This window comes from Astatotilapia calliptera, chromosome 6 (assembly GCF_900246225.1).
Source record: "Astatotilapia calliptera chromosome 6, fAstCal1.2, whole genome shotgun sequence".
NCBI lineage: Eukaryota > Metazoa > Chordata > Actinopteri > Cichliformes > Cichlidae > Astatotilapia > Astatotilapia calliptera.
This window is the reverse complement of record NC_039307.1, coordinates 21822516-21844943: the sequence shown is the minus strand read 5'-3', so window position 1 is coordinate 21844943 and position 22428 is coordinate 21822516. Positions and strand designations below refer to the sequence as shown.

The following is a 22428-nucleotide window of genomic DNA, read 5'->3' as shown; positions in this document are numbered from 1 at the left end:
CGTCGTTTAGCGTGTTTGGAGTCTAAAGTTAGTGTGTTGTGTTGTGTAGTTAATGTGTAGTGTAGTCAATACTTTTGTTATGTGTGTCAGAACAATGAGGCGACTGCTGAATGTTACAGGTGTTACAGGAGTGATACATCTTCTGTTGTCAGGCCTGCAGGTATCAGGCTCCTTTATCTCATAGTGGACAGAAATTATTTTTTGGAGTGACACAAATAATTTGTGTAGCATCAGATTTGTATTCTGGAAATACTTTGAAATGTTTATTTTTTATTTTTATTTTTTTAAACGCCTTGGTTGCATTAAATAGCCGCAAAAAACTTTGTTGTTTGCAAAACTCAGTTACTTTTTTTTAGAAGTAACTATATAATTAATTGCCCAACATTGGTCATTATATACTGTATTTTGCAGACAGAGAGTTACAGGACTCTCTCCCAGACCACAGACTCAGACTCATAATACAAGTCAGAGCTTTATTAAAAAAAAAAAAAAAAAAGAAGAAGAAGAAAGAAAGAAATTTTTGTTTTCAAAATTGGAGTTCAAGTTATTTTCCCTTCTGAAGAGAAAATCTCCGTCCCGGTTTCCCTCCAAGGCGTGAGCACCGATAAGCAGAGTTTTGTCCTTTCCTTATAAGATTCCTAATTATTCAAAGTAACGCTCAAGTATGCCGTTCAGCTGGGTTAGTTACAGCGCCGGGAGTAGCTTGGGAGAACAAGGAAACACAGACTGCTTCAGGTTGCCTTCCCAAACCAACTCAAAGGTTTATTTAGTACAAAACAGCTTATATAGAGGAAAAAAAGGTTCGTGTGTCAGCAGGTTCTCAGTTCAAACCGGTACAGACCAAATAAGGAAACGTCTTCCTGCCTTCTGAGCAAAGAAGTATCCTTCGTGTAGTTTATCAGTTCAGCTACAATTTATGATCATCCCAGCAAAATACACTCCTAGACATAGAATACAGAGTTCTTTCATTAGTGAATTCTGAAACAAACCACCTGGCTTTTTAACAAGCTCTTTTCTAAAAGATAAGGAAGGGAGGATGGGAGTAAGGAAGTGGTCTCGTCTCTGTGGTATTTTCGACCTTGGGGTACCAGCCTGTGATTCTTACACATTAATTCTTGGGTCAGAGAGAAAGAGAAAAACAACTAGTAAATGGGCCTTATTGAGTAACTCTTTTCTGTATAATATCACTACAAAACAATATCCTGTAAATGCTACCATGGTATCAAAATATCACAACACCTTCCAATAGTGTTAACATACTACACAGGTCATAAACAAGATTTTTTTTTACATTTTCATGGTAAGTGGGCTAAAGCAGTTATTTAAAAGTAGTCCAACATAAATGTAAATGCTGTAATTTGATTATTTTAATAAACCATGTTCAATGCTGGCGTGACCACAGTGCACACGTCTAATGTTGCTGACAGTGGTCCAAGGGACCGCTCAGGGAGTTTGTGTGTTTGCTCAGACACATGAAAAATTAGAGGGAACATTGCCCTGAACCCCCAGTGATGGTAATGATCCACGCTTTTTTCACACTTTAGCTCAAGTAATGGTAGGTCAGCAACTACCTCCAAAGAGGACAACACCAACTAAGAGTTTGCTATCTGGGACTCTCCAAATTTTGTGTTTTTAGAACTAACAAAGCTTCATGGGTGAGAAGTGAAACATCTTCTCAAACTTAAAGAAGTCTTTTTTTCAAAGTCTTACAACTAAAATGACCCATATGATTGAGAACCTACACAGACACATTGTCCTAGAACCAAGCATCATACTGGACGACTGGCCAAAATGGTTACCTGCACACTGACTGATAGTATTTTCAGGAAAACAACCAAAGTTCTTTTTTTGTCAATCTTTTAAGAACTTTGGTTCTTAAAAGATTGACAAAAGATAGATAGCATTTCACTTCTCCCTTCCACTGGAAAACCTATAAGATCTTCATTTATCTTTTTCTCTAGCTTAAATATTTTTCTGTGTATATCTAACTTCTGTGTATTATTTTCTGCATGCCATACAACATAATACAAAGTATCTCTTGATTTACCATATCAACTATCAATTATCACTTATGATTTGACTCAATAGCATTTTCTGAGACTCACCAAGTATTGAAGACCCACACCCCCTTCTGACCTGGCAAATGCTGAGTGGCTAGGGTCCTCTGATGATCTGCCAGGCCGCTAAGTGAGTTAAACGAAATCTAAAAATTTGCATTTGTTTAAAAAGAAGAAAGTCACTAAAATTCACAAATCACTAAATTGGCTGCATATAATCAAAACCACGCAAAAACAAACTAACTAACTAACTAACAACAACAAAAACAATTGACACACTTAATTCAACCACATACACATGGTGACGATGACAGATTACAAAAGTCATGTAAAAGATGAATAGTCAGTGGGACATTGGACACTTTATTACAACAGTTCAGCAGTTTGCTGCTGCAGAACGTATGCATCTATCATGGATGAACTGGTTTTCCTTCTTTTTAATTATCAAAATGTGCAGCTGTGTGGAAAATAATCCAAGGTGCATGGTGCCATATTTTAAATCCCACAGCAGAAACATTTTGGGGGGTAAAAATATGTATCACTGCCATTAACCTTCAGGGCAAGATTAGCACTGTTCACAACATTCAGGTCACAGCTCTTTCGTATGAATATTGTACGCAAATGTTGTATAACTGTAACTTTTAGGACACATACAGGTATAGTATAAGCATACCCCAATGAGTTCCTTTTAACTTTAAAAGGCATCAAAAAAATCATATGTAAACGCTAAGACTATATGTCTTTTTATATCTTGTTTCAGTAAAACCTCCTTTTAGAAGATTTGGTTTTCCAGGACCTTAAACATTAAGTGTTTTATTTTGGAAACTAAAAATTCAGCGTCCTCAAGTAGCCTGTTCTAAGCATTAGACATGAGGCAAACAACCTCCCAATCTTCATTTATTCTTTAAATGAAAGTATAAAAAGCAGGGAAAACTTAAGAATAACACAGTGAAACATGTCATACATGGACTAACTGTAACTGCAAAATCCCATTCAAAATCAAAGTGAATCACAGATGTGTCATATTAAATATGCTAGCTTCCCAGCACAAACTGTGAACACCCCAACTCTATCATGCCATTTTCCTCTTCTTATCTTTTTGTAAATTATTTAGTGAAGTGAAAGCTAAGATGTGCATGTGGTACATGCCTCGCTCATGTCCCTTTGGCTCTCCTTTACTGAAAGCATCATTCCTGTGAGCAAAGAAGTAATTACAAATAGTACAGTGGCTCAGCTGGCTAGGCAAACAGTTTGAAAGCAGGAACAGAACTACAAAAAAAAAAACCCACCAGATTCGTCATGCCCAATTTATCTTTTTTTTCCTAAATAGTAAACTAACTGCCCTACTTGAGATGTTCAGTTTTATTATATTTCTACTATTTGAAAGTTGCCCACTTTCTAAAGAAAATGTCAAACTGTACATAAATGTCAAACTGTCCAAACTAATGTCAAGTAAGTGAGTTAGATCAACTAAAGGTCGATCTTTAAAAGAAAATACAAAAGACACCTTTACTCCACGGGGTCAGGTCTGCACACTTCTCTGGAACAACTATTAAGTTTTCTCTATTAAAGCAGCTGTCAAGGCCCAAAGCCTTGACAGCTCAAATAAACCGAGCCATCTTGTAACAAAAGGGGAGCGTTAACGTTAATATGTATGCAAAATATAAGCAACTATATGTGTATGTTTGTCATTTTTAAAATGATGGTCTATAAAACAGCAATATTGTGCATAGATTTCACAATTTATCAAATTACGAATTGATCACATTAATCTTGTTTTACTCTCTATTAACTAAGTATTTAACAAATTTGATCATATTATTGGGAAATTACAATAATAAATAAGTAATACATATGTCATAAAAACACCTAGGGTCGAGATAAAAAAAAGAAACAGGTATAATAGTAACAGCAATACGATACAATTAAGAATAATAAAAATATTTAACCAAGAAATACAAAGTGATTTATGAAAACTGATGAAAAAGTCAAAATAAAAAGATATGATCAGCAGTAATAATAGGAGCATCATCAAACCATGACTACATATAAATAAGAAAAACAAATCTAATGGTATAAACAAATGTATGGTCATTTGGATCCTGTTGTCACTGGAAAAATAGCTGTACTAATATTTATTTCCACCCTGCTGTTTCCATAGAAACACAGTCATCAAGTGACTTTAATATGAGGAGCAACATATTGGAGTGGCAGTAGTCCATGTACCCAAAATGCAACTGCGATCATTCATTTTCGACAGTTTCCTGTCAAAATTTTGTGTCTTGTAAGAGAATTCAATAAAAGGCTCATTTGGAAGCATATGAATGAAATGTACATCATGCTGGAAGATATATTATCAGAGGTTTGACCCAAACCTTTCAATTTAGTGCAGAGCAAGTGGGTTTTTTTCAAGCGCAAAACACCAGTGTCAAAACCACAGCCTCCTAGTTCATAAACCTATAACTAAGGCCAATGTCACCCCTTTAAGCTATAAGTATAGTTTTTGCAAGTTTCACAAACAGATATTAACTCCTGATGGTCAGATAGTGCAGCAGTCACCAAAGTCCCCATGGACACTAGGACACTATGTACGTAATGGTGCATACAGCGATTGACAATACTGCATTATTTAGCACCCTGAAAAAAGAGCACGCAGGTTAGACCACAAGAAGGCTTTAACCTATATGCTTTAAAGGCTATTTTGTACACTTTTGTTATGCGCAAAAGTTACTATGTATGTTCAATGCCTTATTGCACAGCATTGTTTTGAATAGCCATTTTGCTGAATTCTATCAACTGTATTTATGAAAATCTCTCATCCCCTTATTTTGCAATGCTTTAATGCTCAAAGAAATAAATTAATAAAATAGCTCAAACCAAACCAAAAACCAAACTTAAAAAAAAGTTTATTTCTGTGAATTCATGAATCTGCTGAGATTGAGGTGTGCTCCTTGTTCTACTTTTATTATTATAATTCTACAAACAGGAACATGTGTCATCACAATTGGTCAAATTAAGTCTAAAATTACTCTTGTTGGTTTTTCTGTAATCTTCCTCTTACCCCACGCCCACCACCACTTATAATCTTCCCCTGCTTTTGCAGTTTTGAAAAGATACCAAACTTAACTCCCCCATGCTTCCTGTGCTTTTTGTACTCACATATAATGGTTTCATCAGATTACTGTGAAAATTTAGCATTGCTGTGTGCAATCAATTTTCTGTTTTCTGTAATTGCACTGAACTTCTGCCACTTGTGCCTTTGGTAGTGCATCACATAATGCATGACAATTAAAAATAAAACAACTTCTTTTTTCAAGAACAGTAAATTACATTGGAAAATTGTGTGTAAGTTGAGGAAATTTTGACTTAAAAAAAGTTTTTAAAAAAAGTCAAAAACATTCTATAGCAATAAAACCTAACATGGTGAAGTGGCAAAGGAAAAAATAATAATGAATAATATTACTCATTTTACTTGAGCAGTTGTTTTTTTTTCATACTACTTCTTACTTTTACTCCCTACATTTTTAAACTAATATCTGTACTTTCTACTCCTTACATTTTCAAAACAGGCTTGCTAATTTTGATTTAACGCATTTGGTGAGTTGTTATTTTGTCACTGCGAGCCTCCAAACATCAAAGCATAATCAGTAACAGATGAAAGGCAATCCTGTTCGTGTACTAATCACCAGAGGATGGTATAAAAAGAGATGACATGTGCCTAAGTCAGGGGTTAAAAGGGAGACAATGTTTTTGTTGCATTTTTGGCACAACATTGAAATGACTTGCAGTGTCCGTAAGTTGCGGTCGAGGTGCTTTAGCAACTAGCTAGCTCTACTGAAGAGGAGCAAGCATGAAGACTGTAACGTTTTTAGTGTCTACTAATTCGAAATGCAGTGTTTCTATCCGCTCAACAAACATCAGCAAGCACACAAACTGTTTGTGTTCAGTTTGTCTCACAGTGTGCTCCTAGCTAAATGTCCAGCTGCTGTATTTCACAGAGAGGTGGAGAAAGATAAGAAAGATTGGACAGGAGAGGAAGAAGTGGGATTTCATAAACTGGAAATTTAAAGCTGAAATGTAAATCCTAGTTTTTAAATCAGATATTGGGTCTGTACACACAATATTATGTTTTTCACATTGTGAAACAATATGCAAATCAAACTGAGGTAGACTAATTGCTACTTAAAGGTTGCATGAAAATCTTCTACATAGCGCAGGATAAACAGGTTAGTTTATTGTACTGTGATGGGTTTAAAGTAAAGAACAGTCTGTGATTGGTACAATGTGGATGTGGTTTCATGGTCAGTTTGGCTATGGCAGAGATTCATATGAATTTTAGCTGATGATGCTTAGATTCACTGACTGAATTCCACCTTCATACCAACTTTATACCATCTAGAAAAAAGACAGCATAAATATTATACTGTCAGTGTAGAGGATGGAAATCAGCCAGGATAAACATCTGCTGACATCTGGTTGAATTAAGTTATATACATCCACAAAGAACTACATTCACTATGAAACTCTAGCTTCTTTGCTGATTTGGACTGAGGTTTTGCTCTAGTTGTATCATGTTTAATTCATGAAAAATTGTATCTTGATGCATTTATTACAAACTGCACCAAAATGAAGGTACAATTCTTGTTTTTTAACCAGCTTATTACAATTTTCTTGTTATAATGGTTTATTATGTAGAATTGCAAAACTATCCAATAGTCTCTAAGCGGTAAAAACTATCATTTTAATTTCCCAATTAAATTTTTTTTTAAAAGTACAGATCAGTAAAGGTCGGTAACAATTTATTTTAAAACATTTTTTGTTTCTTGTGAAGGGCACTAGAAAAATGGTTTCTGGTGGGATACAGCAGATGATCACAGCTGAATAGAAAACAGCTATTGTAAACGTAGCCTTGGCCGACAAGAGAATTTGCCCGAGACAAATGCATGAGTGCATCATGGACAACAACACTACATATCACAACTAGTGCTGTCAATAGATTAAAAAAAATTAACTAACTAATCTCACAATTTTCTGTTATTAATTGCGATTAATCTCAATTACTTTATTAATAGCCTGGCTCCAATTACATTTTTTTTATTCTTTATATTTTAAGATTGTAACAGACATTTATGCAACACAATGAAGTAAATGCAGAATAAACACAAAGAATGTATGCTGAAATTCAAAGAGAATTTTAATAGTTTTCATCAATCTTTAACACAGTGAAAACTTACAAAAAACCTTTAAGGCCATCAACAGTGACTGAACCCAGGCCTACAGGTTAAAGTGAATATCATAACAATAAAGGGTGCACAAAACTCAGTATTTAAAACACAAAAAGACAAAGCTGAAAACCCAGAATGTTGAACATTTTTCACTTCAAAGGAGCAATCTGGATTAGTCCTTCTTTGCACTCAGCCAGTTACTGAGGCAGACTATTCTGTTTACATTGTCTGATGACAAAGAAGCACGCTTCTTTTGAATGATGTGACCTGAGAGTGAGAATAATCTCTCACAAGGCACTGTGGTTGCAGGGGTTGACAGGTACTTGCGTGCAATAGGTGCCAGCCTGGCATGTGCTCCTTCTCTCTTTAACCACCACTGTAGTGGACACTCTCCTATGTCAATTTTGGGCTCTGCTTTGTACAGATTCAGACAGCAGTCTATAGCATCTTCCTCTTCCTCTGTATCTGAATCAGGAGAACCCAGCAAGCAGATGGACATCTTGCTCTTCTTTGGTGAGGGTTCCTCTGTTGTCTGAGCAGATGGTTGGTGTGCATCCGTCTCTGACATCAGAAGGTCATGTACTGATGCCCACACCTCTCTTCTTTCATCTTTGGAAAGGCATTTAAGATCTTTAAACCTGGGATCAAGGGCAGTAGCGATCTTCAGCCATGTGAGATTGCTGCTGTCCCTCCGCTGAGCTAGGTCTGTGGTAAAAATCTTCTTAAACCTCAAAACGTAGACTGGGTCATCATCTGAGGGCTCCATAATCCTGAACAAATGACACAAGGCTGGCAACACCATGGAACAAGAGACATACCGCTCTCCTCCCAGCAGTTCGGTAACATATCTGCAATAGAAAGATCAAGTCTGTATTTTTCTATTAATCACACAGAGACAAACATAAAAACTACATATGAAAATACACAGAGAGGTGGAGGTGGAGAACATACTTGAAAACAAAGCTAGAATGCAAAGATAGACACACAATCATGAGAAACAAAATGTATTTACCTGCAAGGTTCCAGTAGTTCCTCCAGCTTTTGCAGTCTGTCAAGCTCCTGGTCAGTCAACATAGTCACCTTGCTGTTTTGTTGAGTCAGGATGGTGGTCAGCCCAAATTTGTTTCTCTGGATCCGCTTGATCATCTCTAGGGTGGAGTTCCATCTTGTTGGAACGTCCTGAACAAGCGGTTCTGTTTGATGTCCATGTGCAGCTTGCTGTGCCTTTAATTCCTGAGCGTTTGCTGGACTATGCTTAAAATGTCCAACAATCTTGCGACATTTGGCCAGAGCCCTTTCAAATGCGCTGTCATTAAGAGAAACTGTGACTGTTCTTTGCAGAATGTGGGCCATGCAGGGCATGTGTTCAAATGGAAGTAGTCTGGCGGCTGCAACCATGTTACGAGCACTGTCGGTGCCAAGCGTGGTTACCTTGTCCTTGATTTTCCATTCGTTTGCAACATTCAGAAAATGGTCAGCACACGCCTCAGCATAGTGTCTCTCTTCAGTTTTACTCACTGTTAGTGCAAATGATTGCATAGTCCAGTCGTTATCAATAAAATGCGCCATGACCCCCAAGTAATTATCGTTGTTCACCGAAGTCCAGTGGTCTCCGGTGAGAGCGACATTCCTTACTTGCACAAGCTTGCTGGACTGCTGAGCCCTCTGGTCCCCATACAAAGTGTGCAGTCTCGACACAATGGTTCCTCTCGAGGGCAGATTGTAACACTCATCTCCTGATGCAGCACGAATGACTTCTCTCAGTCCATCATCTTCTACTATGCTAACTGGTCGGCAGTTTTTAGCTATCCAAACAACCAAGGAATTGGTTACCTTTTCTCTCACATTTTTTGTTATTCGTCCACAAGCACCATACTCCTGAAGCGTAGACTGGCGAGGTCCCGTAGAGGTGGATTCAGTTGGGTGTTTTGCTCTCAGGTGATACGCCAGTGATGAACTGCTTCTGTGGTACTTGAATTCAGCGTTGCAAATTGTGCATCTTACTCTCGTTTTGTCCAACAAGCCATCAGGCAACTTCTTAAAGAGAAACTTTCCACCCAAAAGTCCGCCCTCGTCCATGCTTGCGTGTGTTAGCTAGTGTTAGCTAGATAGTAGCATGGTGTCACTTCTTCTTCTAATCATTTCTGTCAGGCCAAACGCCAGCATAGCACACTGTTGCCCCCTCCTCCAGAGGTGCTCATGAATTTAAAGGTCTTAGATTACAGGAAATTAATAAAAAAACAAAATCAGTGTTAAATTTTTTTAATGCATTAAACATTTCGCGTTGATCTTAACAATTAACGCGATAATTTTGACAGCACTAATCACAACATAAAGAGGGTTGGCCTGTCAACACTAGCTTGTGTGCTACAACAGCATGGAGTACATATGTAACAGATATACATGGTTGCCTTTGAGTGAAGAGAGATTCAAGGACCTATTCGATAGATATTCATCTTGCAATACTTTGTACAGACGTAAACTATGACAACTACATGTAGCTCATCAATGATTCTTGGTTATTCTGATTCTTTTTTTTAGAATAATGGGCTAGAATGCTGCACCCACACAAATTACACATTTACTGATGAAGCTGGACAAGGGGGCATTTAATGAATATCACTAGCCAAGGTACAAATGCCAGTGTCAGTGTGGGGAAAATGTTGTCATATTTGCTACAGCTGGGCAGAATGGTGTCCTTCATCTTGTATAAATGACACAATATAACAGAAAATATCAATAATGTTCTACAGGGATAATGTTGGCAGTCATCCAGAATGGTAATGGAAGTGAACATGGTGATGTTGCATATATTGATGGTCTTTGGCTATCACTATATGTGCATAGGATTCAAGGGTCCATACAGAGGACTGAAGAGTTAATATTGTGGACTCTTACACAATAGTGTAAGCAATGATATTATAAAGATGGCTTCCCACCATTAAAAACTCTGGTGGGAAGAGTTTTTAATGGAGACAACCACAGTTGGATATAAAATTTCCCTGTTGTTCGGCAAGATACAGTGGGGCAAAAAAGTATTTAGTCAGCCACCGATTGTGCAAGTTCCCCCACCTAAAATGATGACAGAGGTCAGTAATTTGCACCAGAGGTACACTTCAACTGTGAGAGGCAGAATGTGAAAAAAAAAATCCATGAATCCACATGGTAGGATTTGTAAAGAATTTATTCGTAAATTAGGGTGGAAAATAAGTATTTGGTCACCTCAAACAAGGAAAATCTCTGGCTCTCACAGACCTGTAACGTCTTCTGTAAGAAGCGTTTCTGTCCCCCACTCGTTACCTGTATGAATGGCACCTGTTTGAACTCATCATCTGTATAAAAGACACCTGTCCACAGCCTCAAACAGTCAGACTCCAAACTCCGCCATGGCCAAGACCAAAGAGCTTTCGAAGGACACCAGGAAAAGTATTGTAGACCTGCACCAGACTGGGAAGAGTGAATCTACAATAGGCAAGCAGCTTGGTGTGAAAAAATCAACTGTGGGAGCAATCATCAGAAAATGGAAGACATACAAGACCACTGATAATCTCCCTCGATCTGGGGCTCCACGCAAGATCTCATCCCGTGGGGTCAAAATGATCATGAGAACGGTGAGCAAAGATCCCAGAACCACACGGGGGGACCTGGTGAATGACCTGCAGAGAGCTGGGACCAAAGTAACAAAGGTCACCATCAGTAACACACTACAACGGCAGGGAATCAAATCCCGCAGTGCCAGACGTGTTCCGCTGCTGAAGCCAGTGCATGTCCAGGCCCGTCTGAAGTTTGCCAGAGAGCACATGGATGATACAGCAGAGGATTGGGAGAATGTCATGTGGTCAGATGAAACCAAAGTAGAACTTTTTGGTATAAACTCAACTCGTCGTGTTTGGAGGAAGAAGAATACTGAGTTGCATCCCAAGAACACCATACCTACTGTGAAGCATGGGGGTGGAAACATCATGCTATGGGGCTGTTTTTCTGCCAAGTGGACAGGACGACTGATCCGTGTTAAGGACAGAATGAATGGGGCCATGTATCGTGAGATTTTGAGCCAAAACCTCCTTCCATCAGTGAGGACTTTGAAGATGAAACGAGGCTGGGTCTTCCAACATGACAATGATCCAAAACACACCGCCCGGGCAACAAAGGAGTGGCTCCGTAAGAAGCATTTGAAAGTCCTGGAGTGGCCTCGCCAGTCTCCAGACCTCAACCCCATAGAAAATCTGTGGCGGGAGTTGAAAGTCCGTGTTGCTCGGCGACAGCCCCAAAACATCACTGCTCTCGAGAAGATCTGCATGGAGGAATGGGCCAAAATACCAGCTACTGTGTGTGCAAACCTGGTAAAGACCTATAGTAAACGTTTGACCTCTGTTATTGCCAACAAAGGTTATGTTACAAAGTATTGAGTTGTACTTTTGTTATTGACCAAATACTTATTTTCCACCCTGATTTACGAATAAATTCTTTACAAATCCTACCATGTGGATTCATGGATTTTTTTCTTTTTCACATTCTGTCTCTCACAGTTGAAGTGTACCTCTGGTGCAAATTACTGACCTCTGTCATCATTTTAGGTGTGGGAACTTGCACAATCGGTGGCTGACTAAATACTTTTTTGCCCCACTGTATATATATTAGTGCACAGTGTAGCTAAGATACTATGGAATAATCTCAGTGAGAAGATAAGATAAGATACCTTTATTAGTCCCACAAGTGGGAAATTTCATGTAAAACAAAAACAAGCAATGGTTTGAATTAAAGTAATGAATAAAAAATAAAGAAATAAAATAAATAAATTTAAATAAACAGAATTTAAGTTTCAACAGCAAATAGCCAAAAATTCCTGTAAATTTTTCATTGTGCAGTAACACAAAGATTAAAAAAAAAAAAAAAAAAATCTGGTTGATTTTCAGTTTGTGATATTGCACGATTTATCATTCTATAAATAGTGACTATTAGCAAACTGTGACGATAAAGGGATTATCTGCATAATGTGTATTCCAATAAAACCAGCTTATCTGCTTATTTTCCCAGGAAAACATTGCCCACATCATTACACTACCAACATATTATCATCCTAGCTCGTGATAAATCCCATTTTGTCAGATGCCAACATAACCAACAAGTATAGCCATAACCATCCTGATTTAGGGAACTACAAATACCACATTAGGAAGCTGTGGTCTCACGTTTACCAAGAAAGGTTAACCAGAAAACTATGGTTTACACCCAGTTTGGACCTTTGTGGTTAAGTGTCCAGTTTTCAATGAACATTTTCCTATTTCCTTAAAGGTTTGTTTTTTTTTTACTTTAGTATTGTGGAGCCAATTGTGGTTGTAGGTCACCTGCCTCGTGTTATAAGTACAATATGTGTGTATCCTGAGATGTTTTCTGCTTACGGAAATTGTAAGTAATGGTTGTCAACTCCAACTAGTCTGGCCTCATCAATAAGGCATTTCTGTCCACAGAACTGACACTCACGTTGTTGTGTGTGAAAATCTCAGGAGATCAGCAGTTTGTGAAATAATTAAACCACCCCTTCTGGCACTGTCAGTCACGCCATAGTGAAAGTCACTGAGATCATATCAATTTTTCTCACCCCTCTGGAACATGAACTGAAGTTCAGACTGACATTATCATGCAACCAATTAATTACTGAACTTGTATCATTTGTATATGGAAACCATATCTTTTTTTTAAAATTTATTTAAAACATTTCTGGTTTAGATGGATTGTAGATTAAGTCTTTTTCCTTTTTCAGAATTTGCTTTTATTTCATCTCAATTATACCCACAGTATTCAAACAATTGCTGTAATTTATTAACTTTACTAATTGTTGTAACCCGAGGTCGGGTTTGGTCAGTAAGGCAACCCTTAGATTAGATTCTAGTAGTCCAGAGTGGGGGGAAATTACTTAGAAACAGGGGCGATTTTAGCCAGTTTTTGAATCATAGCACCCCCAAAGACTTCTTACTTTTTTTTGACAATATTTACTGTTTGCGACACACTACTAAAATATAAAAAGCATTCAGTACTTGTTTGAGACGTAACATTTTAACAACGAAAGTATAGATAACTCCCCCCCCCCCCAAAAAAATGGTTTGTTCCAGCTCGCCTCTCCCCTACCGTTGCTGCAAGAGCGATGGTGGCTGAGACGCAGCGGATCGGAGGTGTGAGTGCTTGGCTTAAAACAGGACATATTAGCTGCATTTAACCTTCAGTTACTCTTTATATAGTTAGGTAGGAGTCAGACCATGTTTCTTTTGAGCTGAAAAACATTACACCAGGTAACCTGCAGTGTTGGAAACGTGTTTTCCGACGATGTTTGCTACCCTACAATCCGTCCTACTCTGTAGTAAAATCAGCGACATTTGACCGCCCTGTTGCTCCCATTAAAATTTATATAACCTATTTAAAATCTAAAACTTAAAATTGTCTGTAGCCTGCTGTTGTTACCACTGTCCTATTTGAAATGGAATGAGGGAAGTTTGTTATTTTGTCATATGTGCATGTGCCAAGATTAAACCCAGGAGCAACATTCAGGTAAAAGTGTAAAATCAAATGATCCGTCAATCAAGGATAATGTTGGATCAGTGTTTCAATATTTATTTCTTTTATTAGATGTTCATGTGGTTTGGTTATTTGCCTTTTGGTTGAAAGTACACTGAGAGAGGACTTTTTTTATTAGTGATCTTAATAGTATTTGTTGTCTCATATTAATGTAATTTTTTTCATCTAATTGAATACAATCTATTTGTCAGTCCGAAGAGGGAGAGAGGAAAGAGGGGAACGTGAGGAGAAAGGTCAGGAAGAACCAGGTAAGAACACAGACAGGGAAAAGTGACAGGCAAAACAGAAACTGTTAAACTGCTTGAGAGACTTGACCACCAAACAGTGATAGACAGATTTGCCAGCCTCAGGTGAGGCGACATAGGTTAAAAGAAAAGAAAAAATCTGCAGAGCCATAGTAGTATCTGCAGTAAAGATCTTTTCATACATTGTGTACATTGTACCACAGGCAAAGTTGCCTCCATTTTTATAATTTTATTTTGTACATTTGTACATTTCAAGGACTCTATTTTTGGAGTGTATTTTTATATATCTGTATTGTATTATACATACACATTAAAAGTGAATCTCTGTCCAAAAAATGCACTCAATTTACTTCTTACTCACTATGAGCATCATTCATTATTCTCCCCCAGTAATTAAGGTTAGGATATGTATTTTTTTCTATTCCAATCCATTCTTCGTTTGCAGCATTTAAATAACCTTGATCAGATTTGATGGTTTTGTTACAGACTTAAAAAAAAGTTTTTTGCTTTTCTTTCTCAAATATGGGGATTAAGTTGTGTTAAAATGTACAAAACAGTGATGTCATGTTTTGTGACGAGGACCAAGGCACAGAGAGACTTGATGAATTTAAGAATCTTATGATTTAATAAAGAAATTTGCAGACTTACTCAGAGATGGTAAAATTATGATGACTGATAATGGAAACGAAGACAACAGACGATGAGGACAGGGAGGAACAGGGGTTTAAATGCACCAAGGAGACAGTCACAGGGAACTCGGGACAACTGGAGACATTTAAGGGTGCAGGGACTGACAGACACGGGGAAGACGTCTCATCGTGACGAGTAAAGTTTATCTTGCCTGGCTGGGCACAGCACCCCCAAAGCTCTGATCCTAGAATCGCCCCTGCTTAGAAATCAGTTGTATAATAATATCTATAAAGCAGATTTTTCTTTGTCTACAGGCTGTAATAATTTCAAAATCAACAAACTATAAACAGTTTTATTAGCCATGTGTTTTATTTCCAGCCTCAAGATACCATGGAGCTTTTATAAAAGGTAGGTAGGTAAATGCATCTAACTAGCAACATCGCCATCCTTAAATATAAATTGATGTCTGCTACCCATAATGTAGTTACATTATGGGTAGCAGAATTTACAGTACAGTATCTTCATGCAGCCTTTGAATAACACAAAATGACTATACTTCAGTTTGTTTTGCAAGACACTTCACATAAACATAAATCAGCAGCACATGTACAGACCATATCTAATTTACAAATGCTATGAATTGGGGAATAAGAGTTTTACAAGAGTAAGATTCGAATTTCTAGTTTATAAAATTTCAAGTGCTTTCCTATTCCACACTGGTCCTCCTCCTTGCATCTTTTCTTCCGTCTCTGTGTGTCAAACATGAACATGTTTTCCTTTTTTTGCCTCTCCCTGGGAAATGCAAACAATTTGTGACAAACTGCAGAAACGGTTTTGTTTACTGATATATACCGAGCTGTTTGAAAAGTTGCATTTGAAATCACCTGTCACTTCAAGTTATTCAGTTTATGCTAGCCCCACTTCTATAGTGCTAACTTAGTGATGACGTACTGCGACCACAACTTTATTTATATGTGTACCATTAACACATCACTCTCATGCACATCACAGGTATGAGAGATGTGTTGTGTGTTGAAGTGGGTGTGGAATAATACTATTTTCCTATTACAGAGCAAGTACCTCAAGAACCAGGGAATTCCAGACTACAGTAAGTATTTACATGGGAGTTTTTTAATATTTACTTTATTGTTTCACTTGAACGCTTATGGTATAATTTCAGTTATAGATCATGATGCAGCTGCTCATCTCATCATCTGTAAAGGGGAGATTCCACATATATTTCTAAAGCAGTTCTACAAGAGAGTTGTGTTTGGGTGCAACAAACTTCACTGTCTAAGCCTTCCATGTTCCCAGACCCTTGAATATTCCATAAAACGTTGGTGTCTGAAAACAGTTGCTACGACTGTCAACTGAAATTGTTCTTCAACCAACACCTTGTCTTTATGGCCACATTGCTAAAAGCAACCTGTCAGCAGCACATCAGGAGCAGCTGCAGTGTCTACATTGGTTCCAATCACTTATGTGATTGTTGTGCACTCAAAAGCATAAAAGTGTTTGTTACACTGCACAAACCTAACACACGAAATCGATCTGGGAGGATTTAGGAGCCTTTTCTGGCACAGTCCGTAGAGACCCAAGTCTGTCTTGTTATAAGACTGAGTATACAGTTAAACCTGTCTCATATTTGTTATTATTATATTAAACTTAATTCCTTCACTTGTTTAAGTTACCTCCCCTACATCATTCACTCCTTAGTTTCCTTGTAGGTATATGTGCAAGTTAAGGAAAAGCATACCAAAAGAAGATGACTTTGTGACACTTAAGCTGTGTCCACACAGGAAATGATTTACAGTGGTGCAGCAAACAAATATTACCAATAAAAATGCAGTAGAATGGTGATTAATATATAACAGGGTAGTAAATACGTTAGAGAATTGCCTAGGCAACCAGAGGCTGGAATTGTTACAGACCAATTGTCAGCTTCAAATGTGATGCCCGACAAGCAAATCACTTCCTGTGTGGAAGCACCTTGATGCATGGTAAGTACTGAGTACTGCTGTGCAAAGATTTCAGATATGCAACCCCCCACAGATCTTTGTTCTTGTCTAATTTCAATCTTTTTAATATGGTAATAGTTCACAGAAAAAGGAAAATTATTTTAAAAAAGAAAGCCGGACATTTGGTGGGGTGTAAGCATTTTTGATGGCATGGTCGCTCAAGTCTATGTGTTTGTGCGTGCGCTTGTAACAGAAATTTTAGATTGAATTCATATTTTGGCAGTGTGCCATTTGTAGCCTTGCATCTGTGATCATGCTAGCAAAATTAGAATACAAAGCTAGGTACACACTGTGCAGATTTTATTAATCTTGTGTCCATTAACTAACATTACATTCCTGCATAGCCAGAAATGGTCCCTTCACACAATATGGATGGTCATGTGCAATTCATGGTAGTGTTTTACTCCCTGCAGTTCCAAAGCTGAAATTGTGCTGCTGTTTTTAAAGGTTAATTTAAATTGTGATTATCTGTGGGGCATTACTGACATTTGTACCATATCTTTTTTTTCTTTTAATTGATTTTGTTGACAGTATGCCTCCAATTACATGTCTCAGGTCTTACAGTGATAATTTTTGTCGGTATTAAAAGAATATGTATATATTAAAAAAAATTATTTATTAAGAGATCTATTTTGTTCTCCGTGACATAGCATAAATGTACCAAGCTGTGACGCCAAAACCAAGATGCATTCTATACCATTTGTTGAATCAATAAATGAAACAGAAAATGACAAAATCCTCACTTAAGAAACTGAAATTTCCAGTGGTTTGCACCTTTGCTTGTTAAGTGCCATTGTGGAAAAAAACGTCCAAATTAATGACAAGCTTTATTTTAACAGACTGATAAATTTAGTGCAAAAGCTCAAACGTTAAAATAGAGTATTAAAAAATGGTTTTCTGATTACAAAGGTAAAAAAAAAAAAAGCCACAAGTGGAAAGTATGAAGTAAAAACTAAGAACACTGAGCTGTTTGCTAAAAAGTGAGATTAATGCATTAGCTGAGTCATAAAAGTGGCCCTCTTATCCTGGATAAATTGATCATTTACACCGAACACATAACCTGGTCAGGAGCTGGTTATGTTCACAATTTCAATTAAAAATTCACAGATAATAGCACATTTTCACCGATTTTGTTATTTGAAACATGTTTTAAGAGCAAAATAGATTCTCAGCTGGGAAGCAGAGGTGTGGACTCGAGTCAGACTCGAGTCATTAATTTTATGACTTTAGACTTGACTTGAAAAAATGTTCTAAGACTTGTGACTTGACTTGGACTTTTACACCAATGACCTGGGACTTGAATTGGACTTGAACTGGTTTACTTGAAAAGACTTGATATTTCACCCCAAATATAAAATTTAACACGCATATTATATAGAAAGTGTGCACCATTAATTCAATTCATTCATTCATTTATTCAAACCACACTCCGTACGTATGTGTGCGTGAGCTGTAGCACAGACAATCAAATTAACCAGATTTAAAAAAAAAAAAAAAGGCTGCAAGGAGATATGTTTTTTCAGGTACATAAACTATGAAGTAGTCAACAAAAACCGAAATCCAATATGCAAAACATGCAAGAAGAGAATCACAGACAGAGATGGAACAACTTCCAACTTTCTCCGACGGTTGAAGTTGCATAAAGAATGGTAGGTGGTGCTTCTCTTTTGCTACGATGAGATAGCTGACTTCATCTAACTAGCAAATGTTGTCCATGCTCCGTTGGTGATACAGTTTTTTTTTAATGTGTATGATATTTTTGTCATGCGATTTTAAAGCTGGTCCTACAAGCGCATCCAAGAACAACATCAACATTTTGCACTCCATACTGTACAGTAATGCCACTGTTTTGCACATGTCTCAACTCTGTATATTTTTATATATTTTATTTATTGTTTACTCTATTTAATCTGTAAAATATGTGTATATATACACACACACGTAGAAAAACATTTAGTATACACATCCAGAAAATTTTTTTGCATATACTATTATATATTGTACATATATTTATTAGTTTCAGATTTAGCCATTCGTATATTTTGCCTGTTTATGTTATTGTATTTTGCACAACTCTGTTGCTTGTGAAGCTCGCACACAAGAATTTCACTCACATGTACTGTACCAATGTACCTGCACATGTGATGTGACAATAAAAGTGATTTGATTTGATTTGAAGAATAACATGCAGCTTATCTCAGAACTGTCGGTGAAAATTATTCTCGGAACTAAGTTTAATTGAGCTGCATTTTATAGAGGTGCAATTTCACAATTTGTGTATATTTTCTAAGTTCACTATTTTGTCATGTGTTGAGAAACACACAGATTTAAAAATTACATGGTCTAATATTTACATTTAGCATAACTGCAACATTCTTTTTTTCTTTCTTTTTTTTTTAAAGACTGAAAAGGACTTGGAATTCAAAGTTTCAGACTTGTGACTTTACTCGGACTTTTACACCAGTGACTTGAGACTCCACTCTGACTTGCCTGACATTACTTGAGACTTGACTTGTGACTTGAGGATAAAGACTTGAGACTTACAGTACTTGAGACTTGCATGTTTTATAGGTGTATGTTGTTAAGGTGTAACTCATCAGCATCCAAATGAAACCAAGATAGAACATTATAGCTGCACAAACTGTTACATTGTTTCTGGAATGAGCATATATTTGTTTGGTGGTGCAGAAAATGTATAATTTTATTATATTTCTTTACTCCTAGCTTAGTCTCTTTTCCACTGCTGGAGTTGCAGCTACTAGACCACAGAAAACCCACTAATATACATTTAATCAATATCTTATTTTTTTATCTAAATGCAAACTGAAGCAATTTTACGTCTCCATTATTAGGCTGTGGAACAGTTACCTTTAATGTTTAAATGCATTTAAACTTTCAGGCCTCTAATGTGCAGCTATCATATTAGAAACAAACAGCACCACCAAAAGCAAACTCAGCCTCTAACTCTCGCCCTAACAGCATATTTAACATGTATGGACTACTGACAGGGATCTCTGGGGACATCAAGAATAATTTACTGTGAGAATCAATGATAGGAGCAAAATAGTAATACCACAAAATATTACTTCTCATGTTAGTATTAGTGACACATACTCCTCAAGAATTGCACTTTATAATCAGAGTATAGCATCAAGTCAATAAAACTTCTGGGATATTGATCTAGTCACTTAAATAGAGAGTGTTGTTAATCAATTTCAGCTTCTTTGGTGCTAATTACATTAACAACGGGTGCACTACAATAAGACAACCCCCCAAAACAGGAATGGGGAGGTAGGTGGAGGCCACTGACATTTTTCCCTCCTTATATTTTCTGACTATTTTATCACTAGTTTTTTCATTGGTTAGGATCTGTGTCCCTGCTGGTAGCATGAGGTGATACCTGCACCCTACAAAGGTCACACAGGTATACAACTCCTCCAGGATGGCACATGGATGGGGTACGATCTGAGATCCTCGTGTCGGTGTTGTTCCCACATCATCATAATAAATGTTGTTCCAGGTTCATCCTTGCAAGTGACCAATCACATTGTTGTGACGTCATACTTTTGCGACTTCGGAAAAAAAATGCCTTAAAAAAATCTACTTAACTTGCAAGAAACCGCATCTGTCCGCCAATCCAGCAATTTGAATTCTTTGCATTTCAGGATACTGTTCTTTAATAAACGGTAAGCAATATACATATTGTCCTTGCAACATTGGAATTTCATAAATGAATGAATCGCTTGGCTTGCAAAAGTATGACGTCACAACAATGTGATTGGTCACTTGCAAGGTTGAACCTGGAACAACATTTATTATGATGATGTGGGAACAACACCGACACAAGGATATCAGATCATCCCATGGGTGGGTGCCATTATCAAAAGGTTTGCGGTTTTCCAGCACACTCTAAAGAGCAGCGAGTAGATTCCAGGACTCAGGCAATTACTTTAGTAGAGCTAGACGAGGCTTATAGAAGGTCCTTAACCAATAAGCAGGACTGTTATCTGCTGTTTTGTGATGACCCCTGCCAAAGCTACAAAATGGACTCCAGCAGGCCACTGCCGTGAATGTCTCATCCCAAACAATCAATTTGGTCAGTTTCCTGTAGTGGGCCCAGTGCTTACTGCCTGGCACTGCAGAGCCTGGATAGCAGAATTGGCAGGTCCATCACTGATGCCCTATGCTTTTCACAGATGAGAGCAGGTTAAGCCTGAGCATATGTTGTGTGGACTTTACCTCACAGCATAAAATACCTGGCGGTGACTGTTTTTATTTGATGCTATATAAATAAAGCTGAATATGTAACAGGTGTTAAAGTGCCTGGAGAAGCTGTGGAGAACATTATGCTGCCTTTAACATCGTTCAGCATCACTGGTTTGGTGGTTGGTCATTGATGTTGTGGGGAGGTATATCCATGAAGGTATGCACAAACATCTACAGGCTAGATAGGGGCACCCTAAGTGCCATTAAGTATCGGGATGAAATCCTTGGACCTCAAGACACCATCTGTAGTGTCATTAGGAGCACATAAGGGGCCATACAAACTACTGAGTACCACATTAAGTTGCTGCAGTGAGATTTTGGTCAAATAGACTGCAGTGTAATGTTTTCATTTTGATTTTCAGGATGTCGTTGAATTCAGTCCTTTGTAGGTTGCTTATTTTAATTTCCATCCAACGATGTGGCATCATTTCATTCCTAATATAACCAGTCCAAATATTAAACATAGCCAGCATGATTTTTTTCTAGTGAGATGTGATGTGTTTTTCTTCTTTTGTTTGAGCCGTATTTTTAATGAATCTGAAAAAAATATTAATATAACATGTCATATTATAGCATTTTATATAATAATAATAATAATAATAGTAATAATAGTAACTCAATATTATTATTGCATGAAGTTACAATTATAGTTTAGTTTTCAGTAATTGTGTTCAGTGTTTGTATTTACAGTGGCTTGCAAAAGTATTCGGCCCCCTAGAACTTTTCCACATTTTGTCACATTAAAGCCACAAACATGAATCAATTTTATTGGAATTCCACATGAAAGACCAATACAAAGTGATGTACACGTGAGAAGTGGAACGAAAATCATACATGATTCCAAACATTTTTTACAAATAAATAACTAGAATAGAATAGAATAGAATTCAACTTGTCACAGGTACAGGGCAACGAAATGCAACTAAAAAGTGGGGTGTGCGTAATTATTCAGCCCCCTGAGTAAATACTTTGTAGAAACAACTTTTGCTGCAATTACAGCTGCCAGTCTTTTAGGGTATGTTTCTACCAGCTTTGCACATCTAGAGACTGAAATTCTTGCCCATTCTTCTTTGCAAAACAGCTCCAGCTCAGTCAGATTAGATGGACAGCGTTTGTGAACAGCAGTTTTCAGATCTTGCCACAGATTCTCGATTGGATTTAGATCTGGACTTTGACTGGGCCATTCTAACACATGGACATGTTTTGTTTTAAACCATTCCATTGTTGCCCTGGCTTTATGTTTAGGGTCGTTGTCCTGCTGGAAGGTGAACCTCCACCCCAGTCTCAAGTCTTTTGCAGACTCCAACAGGTTTTCTTCCAAGGTTGCCCTGTATTTGGCTCCATCCATCTTCCCATCAACTCTGACCAGCTTCCCTGTCCCTGCTGAAGAGAAGCACCCCCAGAGCATGATGCT

The 22428-nt window shown here is 37.4% G+C and overlaps 1 protein-coding gene and 1 long non-coding RNA gene across 2 annotated transcripts; one reads left to right on the top strand and one right to left on the bottom strand.

Annotated features, from left to right (window-relative positions):
* Nucleotides 1–7201: 7201 nt before the first annotated feature.
* Nucleotides 7202–9562, bottom strand: LOC113024220 (zinc finger BED domain-containing protein 1-like). The gene is made up of 2 exons (XM_026171097.1): nucleotides 8295–9562; nucleotides 7202–8130 (listed from the first exon to the last, which is right to left on the bottom strand). Exons 1-2 carry the CDS (start codon nucleotides 9359–9361, stop codon nucleotides 7455–7457), a joined length of 1743 nt encoding a protein of 580 aa, XP_026026882.1. The 5' UTR covers nucleotides 9362–9562; the 3' UTR covers nucleotides 7202–7454.
* Nucleotides 9563–14074: 4512 nt separating this feature from the next.
* On the top strand, nucleotides 14075–17490 carry LOC113024221 (uncharacterized). Its single transcript, XR_003272642.1, has 4 exons — nucleotides 14075–14103; nucleotides 15109–15138; nucleotides 15802–15838; nucleotides 15911–17490. It is a non-coding gene; the product is annotated as an uncharacterized LOC113024221 (long non-coding RNA).
* The last annotated feature ends 4938 nt before the right edge of the window (nucleotides 17491–22428 follow it).

Coding starts and splice junctions, on each gene's coding strand:
- LOC113024220 (XM_026171097.1), bottom strand. CDS start 9,361: ATGGACGAGGGCGGACTTTTGGGTGGAAAGTTTCTCTTTAAGAAGTTG. Junction 8,131..8,294: donor GAACTACTGGAACCTTGCAG/GTAAATACATTT, acceptor TTTCTATTGCAG/ATATGTTACCGAACTGCTGG.